The 9,608-nt window shown below is 35.0% G+C and overlaps 2 protein-coding genes across 2 annotated transcripts; both read right to left on the bottom strand.

Annotated features, from left to right (window-relative positions):
• Window positions 1–1,462: 1,462 nt before the first annotated feature.
• LOC131067578 (protein BPS1, chloroplastic-like) lies at window positions 1,463–2,389 on the bottom strand. The gene has a single exon (XM_058002654.2). It carries the CDS (start codon window positions 2,387–2,389, stop codon window positions 1,463–1,465), a length of 927 nt encoding a protein of 308 aa, XP_057858637.2.
• Window positions 2,390–8,475: 6,086 nt separating this feature from the next.
• Window positions 8,476–9,369, bottom strand: LOC131067577 (protein BPS1, chloroplastic-like). Its single transcript, XM_058002653.2, has one exon. The coding sequence runs from the start codon at window positions 9,367–9,369 to the stop codon at window positions 8,476–8,478; it is 894 nt and encodes a 297-aa protein (XP_057858636.2).
• Window positions 9,370–9,608: the final 239 nt, after the last annotated feature.

Here is a 9,608-nt window from a genome sequence, read left to right as displayed (position 1 = left end):
CTTCTCCAAAAATAATCTCTATATCCAGTTAGCATATTTTTCACAAGTATGCTTTGGAATCTTATCAACAATTGGTTTCAAAGTATTAGAATCAATATCAATCATATAATTAGGCTTTCAATGGAATATTTTAAAAAACATTCTCAAATTTCAAGTTGCCTCAACAATGGGAATGTTAACAAAATTAAGTATAGATGGCATGCCTTCAACCAGCGATGCAAATGACAACATACTTTGAAATTGATATGTAGAATATGCTGTATCTACCATATTTGATGCCAATGGTGATGTACTTGCAACATGAGATGTCGTAGAAGGTTTGCATTTAATGTGAGATGTTGTACATGGTGTTATTTCAACTTGAGATGCAAGAGATGGTGAACCTTCAACATGATATGCAGTAAATAACGTGCTCTCAACCTCGGGATTCATTGTCTCATTGCATGGAGGTTTTTCATATGTTGCCTTTGTGCTGCCAATTCAATATCTCCCTTAGACTGGGTGGATGTTTCAACTTCCTCTTGCATGTCTTCTGGTGTTGTGTTCAATTTCCTTGCTTCATGAAGTTCCCTTAGTCCTTCTCTTTTATTCACATTCCTAACTTAACACTCTTCCATTGTTGGATTCTTCGATCATTTCCTTGGCATGATGATGGTTTCTACATGTATGCACAAACAAGACAATAAAATTAGTTCATAAAGAGAGAGTGAGGAGTAAGAAGGGCAGTACCAATGAATCTATGACTATCCTACATTCGTTAGTACTTCCCTGATGAAGTTATGACAGTCCCAATGAAGTCAAAGCAGTCTTAATGAATGTAGGACAGTCATAGCTTCATTGGGTGTGTACTGCATTCATTAGGGCTCATAGATTCATTAGGGCAGTCTTAGTAAATTTATGACAGTCATAACTTCATTGGGCAAGTCCTAATGATAAAGATACCACTCTAATGATGAAGAAAGAAGATAATATTTAATAAAACGGAATGTTGAACATAATATTGAATCTAATTTTAAATACTTATTACCATGCATTTATTACATTGACAATTCTAGCAAGGATGATTCAATTTAGGTAAGGTCAATAGTCCATTTCATTATTGTTCTAATTCGTAATCTTTGATTTGTATGACATATTAACGAATAACATGCTAACTATAAGTCGTTCATTTCGATTCAGTAGATCTCAGTAAACTTTTAAGATCACAAGTTTGATCAAAGGTTTCATGCTTGGCATTTTGACCCTTATAGTGCAACATTTTTACTAGCTATATGCACTCTTAATAAAAGACAAAACACAGAGAATCGTGACCAATATTTTGTATATTTTTACTAAAGGAGATCAATTTAATCTTGATCTTTGATACAGTTTTGCTACATACATGTATGTTACCCAGCAGAATCCCCCAAATTGTTTAAAAGCCCGATTTGGCCGCTTCTCTAAGAATTTCATTCGAAGAATTTCAGTGCGAAGAAAGGCTGTTCAAGAGTGCAACTCTCGTAGAGATAAGAAACCTGAATAGCTGGTTGATTTTGTGCTCAAACTGGGGAAGAGTTGTCTCCAACTGATGAAGTGCGACGGTTGCGGGCGAGAGGTGAAGAGGAAGGTGCAACTTGGAGTTTGAGTTTAAATGATTGTTGAGGTTTCCTAGTGCAATATCTGCTCCCTCCAACTCGTTCAACAACCTTGATGATGATGACCTCTTTCTCATTTCGACTGCCTCCCTCAGCTTGTCATGCAGGCGACTGAAATGCGTAGGAAGAGGAAGAGATGGCATCCTCATGTGTGATGTCTTGAAGGAAAGAGCAGCGACAAAGGCAGAGCAAACCATTATGATGATGGCCTTGGCATGGATCATGTTCATGACAGCGCCTTCCACTCCTGCTCTATCCTCACGGTTCAGCTTTTCCGCCATTCGCCTCAAATTCGACATGCATTTCTCCAGCTGCGAGTTTGTGTCATTCTTCTTCTTCAGCCAAGAAGCAATAGAGGTGTGAGCTCTCTGGAGGACATGCACAGACGGAGTGAGGGCAGGGCCAAGTCCTCGAATTGCTATCTGTATACAAGCGTTCTGCTTCCTGATGTCTGCAATGGTGTCTCTCAAAACATTGCACGCCTCAAGCAGATGAAGTATGTCATCCAGATGTGCGTTCATCCACTTGCTCTCCATGTGTATCTTCATGTCTGAAAGATTGGAACAACATTTCATCGCTACCTCCAGTGCTTGTGCAAGCCAATCTCCTCCAAAGCATGAGGAAGAAGAACAGCAGTCCTCCAATCTTTCTACCTCACTGATAAGTGCGTCTGTAAGAATTGGGTCACCCTGCAGCCTTGAGGGCATGCTCTTTGACCGATTATGCCTATTCTTGTGAGGAAAGTGCAGGGCCATTGTCACTCGAAGAGAAGAGAGACGAGAGATAGAAGGCATTGGAATGCTCATGTTCATTCTCTTGTGGTTTGCCCTTTGTGATGATGCTGCTTGTTGCTTGGCCTATTAACATGATTTATACAACTCACAATGGTTGGGCATCGCAGGAGACAGAAAGAGAGAATCCCGGCCATAAACATCAAATTTCTGCAGACCAATACGTGGTGTTCCCCAATCTCACTCTCCCTCGGCTACACCCACGTGTGGCCGCGCCTTTCGATGTGATGTAGGTGAAATGATATGTAGTTCCACTTTATGCGCCTCTTTCCCATTCTCGCACATGCTATCCAACCATAAAACACCCAGGTACCCAACCATTCTAGCTTGCACACAATAAACTTATTCACAACTGTAGAAGGCAAATGTAATCACCTGCAATGTGACTCAGCTTTTAACAACTGCTTCACATAAACGTCCAACTTGAACACTTATTCATGAATTATTTATGCATACCAGGTTTTGTCGGTCCTCTCAATCGACAATCAATATATTTCAATTTCACCTTTGTCTGGAAGTGTGTTCCGTGCTAGCTTGGATGGAAGCACGTAAATAAAACAAATTTATAAAAAGCAGTAGGAAGCAAATGATAGAAGCTATAAGCTAATGATAGAAGCTATCTATAAGTATTACAGAGGTGATTTCTGTTGGGAATGTGAAGTCCAACGGTCACATGACCCTTCACGTTCTCCCAACTGTTCATTTCATATCTGAATATGATTATATAATGGCTGTGTGCAGCCCATGTATTGAGAGTTGATTAATAGAAGTTATTCCTTGCTTTGAGTGTGGATGTAGGCATATTTGCCAAACCACGATAAATCGTGTGTTGTCTCTTCTCATTGCTTTTATGTTTTTGTTATTGTTTTCTCTGCTCTTTCTAATCTTTACAATTTCCTTGAAGTTATCTAAGAACCAACATTGCCTGAATGTCAACTCAAAAGTATTGCAGCACTAAATTGATTTAGCTATAGATTACCAATTATACCTCATGAAAGGCAAACAAATAAAAATTGTCAACAGAGATGCATTCTATGTATGAAAATAGAATAATTCACTATCGATTTGTACATTAACATTATAAAGTTGTTTTTTAGGTGATTGAGGTTATTAGGGTACATTCAAGGTATTGTGGGTGTCCATTTTGTTTTGATCTATTTGTTATTAGATCCTTATTTTATGGATCAATGATTTAGGCACTGTAATGTTATTTGATATTATTGTAAAACCATTGCAAATGTTTTTTCTATAATAGTTGGGCATTATCTTTGTCAATATAACTGTAAGAAAGTGAAAGATTCTCTTTTGTTATCTCAACATGTACAGGTCAGCCCCTTATAGATATAAGTTTTGTACTCATAATATTTTTCCATAGTCGAATGATATTCAACCTATATTAGATGTGTTTTATTTATAGTCTTCTAAGCTAAAGAAATGTATATGTGTTCTAAGTGAATGAGAATAATCATAGTATTCTTTATAGTCTTGATTACTTAGTCTATTTATATTATAATATTATCATTATAACTTCATGATAGTAATATCAATTATTTTCTTTATAATATCAAGTGTTGTTATAATTTTTTTCTCAAACCACTTAATAAATTAATTTTTATGTCCGGTTATGTTGCATTTGGAGTTTGGCATGGATTGATCAATTATAATTGTTCATGGATACTTGGAGGCCTAGGTAAGACTTGGAGTTCATCTCTGATTAGATACGTGTGTTGAGATGATCACTCTTCATCAGATTTAAATAGAAATTACTAGGAGCCTACACCTTAATTGGATGTGAATTCGACATGGACCTATGAGGAGATTATTATTGGATGAGTCATGATGGTTTAGATATCTTGGAGGATCTTCTCATTCTCCACTCTTGGTCTACTCAACAATTTATCATATTGAAAGGTACTTACCCATTCTTGTTTCACATGAGTTATGTTCTATGCTTTATTTTTCATGGACATGGATTTTGAGCTATGGATAGATGTTTAGTTATGGAGGATTCATTTTGAGAAAACAATATCATCTTTGGCTCCTTGAGAATTTGAGTTTATATTATGATGCCATTATGAGGATCTTCGAAGGTGGTTTATTGGGCTTCTTTTCTTCATTGAAAATTTTTATTATGAGTTTGATGTCCTTGGTTTTGAGAAGCTTACATCAATGTTCACATTATACATGATACATATATTTGTTTTATCTAAAAGATTGAATGGGTTGGGTTTATTTATGGCTTTTTCTTTTGGGATTGTAAGGAGATCACACTTGACACAATGTTACTTCTTTGAGGTATGAGTAGAAGGACATGTTATAGTTTCTAGATTTTCTCTCTTTGTTCTATGGTTTCTTCAATGAGATTCATGATTATATGATTGTGGAGATTGGTGAGATACTGTAAGAGAGCATGTAATTAGTTGGGTTGCATTTATAGATTATTGTGATTGTTCTTGGTATTTCATGGTTTGGCTACTTGTCACACCTTGATATGAGCATTGATTAGTAATGTTTATATGTGATGAGTTTATTCTTAGACTTGATATTACCTATGCAGGGGGAGGTCTTGGATATGTATGTTCTTCATAAGAGATTTGGTACAAGGAGCTTGATTGTGGTTTGTGGGTTTGATTCATATTTTTGGAATGGTTTAACTAATTTTTTTTATACCTAACAGGTATGGATGGTTGGATGTATTGAAATGTGTTGTGGATGTTATTTTTTATCATCTTGGTGTTTTTCCTTATGGAGTACCTTGGAGCCTTTATTTTCAAATTGGATTTGATAGTTGTATTCTTGGATTAGTGTATCCTCACCTTGGTTTGTTTATTTTCTTCTGTAGGTGACACGTTGAAGAATTAGAGAAGTTTTTTTCTTAATATTTTGGTCACTTTGATTTCATTATAGGCATCATGATGCAACACAAGAGAATGCTAGAGCTTCATGTGGTTTCATGTATGGTTATGATAATGTATTTTATTTATTGACCCTTATGAAATGTATACAAAAAGTGGGAGAATGGTGGGATAGGATTTTGTATATCTTGCATAATGTTTTTAATATTATTATTATTATTATTATATGAGTTGTGTAGCTAGGGGACCTAGAAGTACATACATCACTAAGAGTTAACTTTCTTGAGGCCACTTTATGTGTTGTATCTAAGATTGGGAAAGTTGTTTAATGTGAGGTCCCACATTGGGATAATGTATTTAATTTAATATTGGAAAACTATTAATAAAATAAAAACTTAGTATCCAATATCAAATGTAGGATCAATGGTATTGTATTCACATGATTTTACTTTACCACTTGGTTGTATTTGTGTGAGCTTATGTCTACATAGAAAAATACATGTTTATCTATTAAGGATGGTTGGGTGAGTTGATATAATTGTATTGAATCTTTCTAAAGAGTACACATGTGAAGCATGGCATGGGATACATGTATTCATGCTTGGACACATGGAGGATGTATTAAGAGGCTTGATATTCTAGAACTATTTGATATAACTCTCTAAGTGTTCTATATTTCTTTATTGTTGAATAATTTAATTGAGGTTGGGTTTTTCTCTCTTAATAATTTTCTTAAGGTATATCATATGTTTTCTTGTGGCTTGTCTATTTGATCTATGCATAATTGTTATCCTATAAGCTTGTATACATTCTTTTATCTCATGGGATTGTATTAAATAGATTACATGAATCGAGTATTGAAGAATTATTTCCTAACAATAATAATTTATAATACTTCCCCCTACCCATCCCATAGACACTTTAAAACCTTTACCTCCTTCATCTAAATTGAAGACATTTGTCAGTAACATCATACTCCATGATATGACACCATGTGATGCATGCATGAAATGAATTCCAAGACCTCATTGACTCTAATATCATATAGGTTGTTGGTGTGAATGATAAAGGGAAAAAATCTATAGCATAGGTCCTAATTAGAACTTACAATTTTTAACTAGTCCCTTTCCTACCCATTACACAAATGTTGTTGAGCTTAATTCTAATGCATAAAATAATGTTTTTCAATATAATCAAGCTAGAAATCTACTTAATATGATATAGCATTGTCATAAACAAGAGAATCCTAAACCTAAGATTAAATATTATATCACCTTTGCACAAAGTGATAACTTAATGTATGCACTTGATGAACCATTAAATATATTTAATGTAAAAATAGTATAATAAAAAAATGAAGGCATACTTCTTAGTAATATTGTCTTGGCATCATCAACATTGAATTTATATTTCACATTTGCAAGTTTAATATGAAGGAAAAAAAAAATATTGATATGTAGAACAATATTATCTCCATCTTCCCATCTTCAAATCAAAAAGTTTTTTGTTTATGGACATTTTAGCACTTGAATCCTACGAAACAAATAAAGAATTAAGTTTATCCCAATTTTTATTTGATGTCTTTGTTAGATCAATGTGATACAAATATGCATCAAATAAATGAAGAATAGTCATTGTTATTTCCTTGTGATCTTGAGCCATGCATTTGATTGCTTTATTTGCAGCTTGTGGCTTTTTAATAGTTCCACTCACAATGTCCCACAAGTCTTTTTCAATTAGAAGTAATTGTATCTTTATCTACCATGTATGAAAATTGTACCCTTCAAATTTAATAATAATAACTAATATTTCCATTTTAATTTCCTTATTAGTCCAAAAGACATGACTTCAAATATTTGTAATCATTAAAACTAATTTGAATTTCTTTAATCACTCCAAAAGATACGATTTAAAAGATTTGTAACTATTGAAATCTTGATAACTCATTATACCTCCCTAATAGACATACAAATGAATATTTTGTGTAAATCAAATTCACAAAGACCTCTAAAGATATGCCTCCAATGTTCTTTCATCTTTGGGCATAGTACCATGTTTCTAGCATCATATTTCCCTCCCTTTTAATCTAGCCTCTTTTTTCTTCTATAGTAAGGCAATTAACAATTTGGTATAGTATGGATCTTTTTGGCTGCGTATGCCTATATCATTTTTTTCATGTTTCTATCAACTTTTTGGACTTTGTTAACTCTATTAAAAAACTTTAATCTTTTACTATAATGGGTGTTGGCCCTTCCGGCTATTTAATTACCAAAAACAAATATTTGAGTTAAAAATTATTACTTTTATTTATTTTATTTACTAAAGTCTATATGTTATAGAAAAAAAGAAGAATAATGAATTAGTTAAAAGTAATGTGAATCTACTTACTAGTTTATATATAATGAAATCATTTCATCACTAATTGAATTATAGATTACAAGAATTTCAAACATTCATAAAAAATTCTATTATTCTCTGGACCATAGATCTATCATCTTACATAAAGGGAATATTATACATGTTTAGTTGTGATTTGATATTGACAAGGATAATGAAAATATTTTTGATTTTAGTAATAGTGATATAGGATAGAAGAATAAAGATGTATGAAATAATAAAAGAAATACTCATAATAATCTGTTTAAGAAAATAGATGGCAAGTTTTTTAAGATTAAACATGGTGACTAGATGAGAGACAATGAAGTTGGAGTTAAAATTGTAATGGTTCAGACCTCTCCCATTTTAATCTAATCAGAATGAAGTTGCAATTAAAATTGAATGAAACTTTCTTTAAGTCTATATTGATCTCTAAATTGACATTTTATTGAATGAAAACCTTAACCTTAAACAAAACGTTTTTTTAATTATAAGTCATCCATTTTAATTGAGTAGATCTCAGTGAGCTTTTAAGATCCTTATTTTTATAGAGGTTTCATGCTTGACCTTTTGACCCACAGTGTAAGATTTTTATAAGCTATATGCACTATTTATAAAAGACAAACACTCAAAAATAGTGACCAAATATTTTGTATTTTTTTACTAAAGGAGATGAACTTAATCTTGATCTTTGAAAGTCATGATATATACATGTATGTTACTCGGCAGAACCCCTCGAGTTTTACAATCCAGACCCCAAATTGTTTAAAAGCCCAATTTGGCGGCCTGCTTAAGATTTGCAAGGGAGCATGTGGAGGATCAATGGGAAGAAAGGGTGTTCAAGAGAGCAACTCTCGCAGAGATAAGAAACTTAAATAGTTGGTTGATTTTGTGCTCAAACAGGGGAAGAGTAGTCTCCAACTCATGAAGCGCCACGGTGGCAGGCGAGAGATGAAGAGGAAGGTGCAACATGGAATTGGAGTTTAGAAGATTGTTGAGGTTTCCCAGTGCAATATCTGCTGCCTCTAACTCGTGCAACGACCTTGATGATGATGAACTCTTTCTCATTTCGACTGCCTCCTTGAGCTTGTCATGCAGGCGACTGAAATGTGTAGGAAGAGGAAGAGATGGCATCCTCATGTGGGATGTCTTGAAGGAAAGAGCAGCGACAAGGGCAGAGCAGACCATTATGATGATGGCCTTGGCATGGTTATCTTCACGGTTCAGCTTTTCCGCCATTCGCCTCAAACTCGACATGCATTTCTCCAGCTGGGAGTTTGTGTCATTCTTCTTCTCCAGCCAAGAGACAAGAGATGTCCGAACTCTCTGGAATGCATGGAAAGATGGAGTGAGAACAGGGCCAAGTCCTCGAATGGCTATCTGAACACAAGCGTGCTGCTTCCTGATGTCGGCAATGGTGTCTCTCAACAAATTGCACACCTCAAGCAGATGAAGTATGTCATCCAGATGTGAGTTCATCCACTTGCTCTCCATGTGTATCTTTATGTCTGACAGATTGGAACAACAATTCACCACTACGTCGATTGCTTGTGGAAGCCAATCTCCTCCAAAACACGAGGAAGAAGAACAACAGTCCTCCAGTCTCTCCAATTCACTCACAAGTGCATCTGTGAGAATTGGGTCACCCTGCAGCCTTGAGGGCATGCTCTTTGACCGATTATGCCTGTTCTTGTGAGGAGAATGCAGGGCCATTGTCACCCCAAGACAAGAGAGACGGGAGATAGAAGGCATTGGAATGCTCATATTCGTTCTATTGTGGTTTGCCCTTTGTGATGCTGCTACTGCTTGTTTGGCCTATTAACATGATTTATACAACTCACAATGATTGGGCTTCGCAGGAGACAGAAAGAGAGAATCCCGGCCATAGGCATCAAATTTCTGCAAACGAATACGTGGGGTCTCCCAGTCCCACTCTTCCACGGCTACCCCCA

Source organism: Cryptomeria japonica, chromosome 5 (genome assembly GCF_030272615.1).
Source record: "Cryptomeria japonica chromosome 5, Sugi_1.0, whole genome shotgun sequence".
Lineage (NCBI taxonomy): Eukaryota > Viridiplantae > Streptophyta > Pinopsida > Cupressales > Cupressaceae > Cryptomeria > Cryptomeria japonica.
Note: the sequence above shows the minus strand (reverse complement) of the source record. Positions and strands in the feature narration are given on the sequence as shown.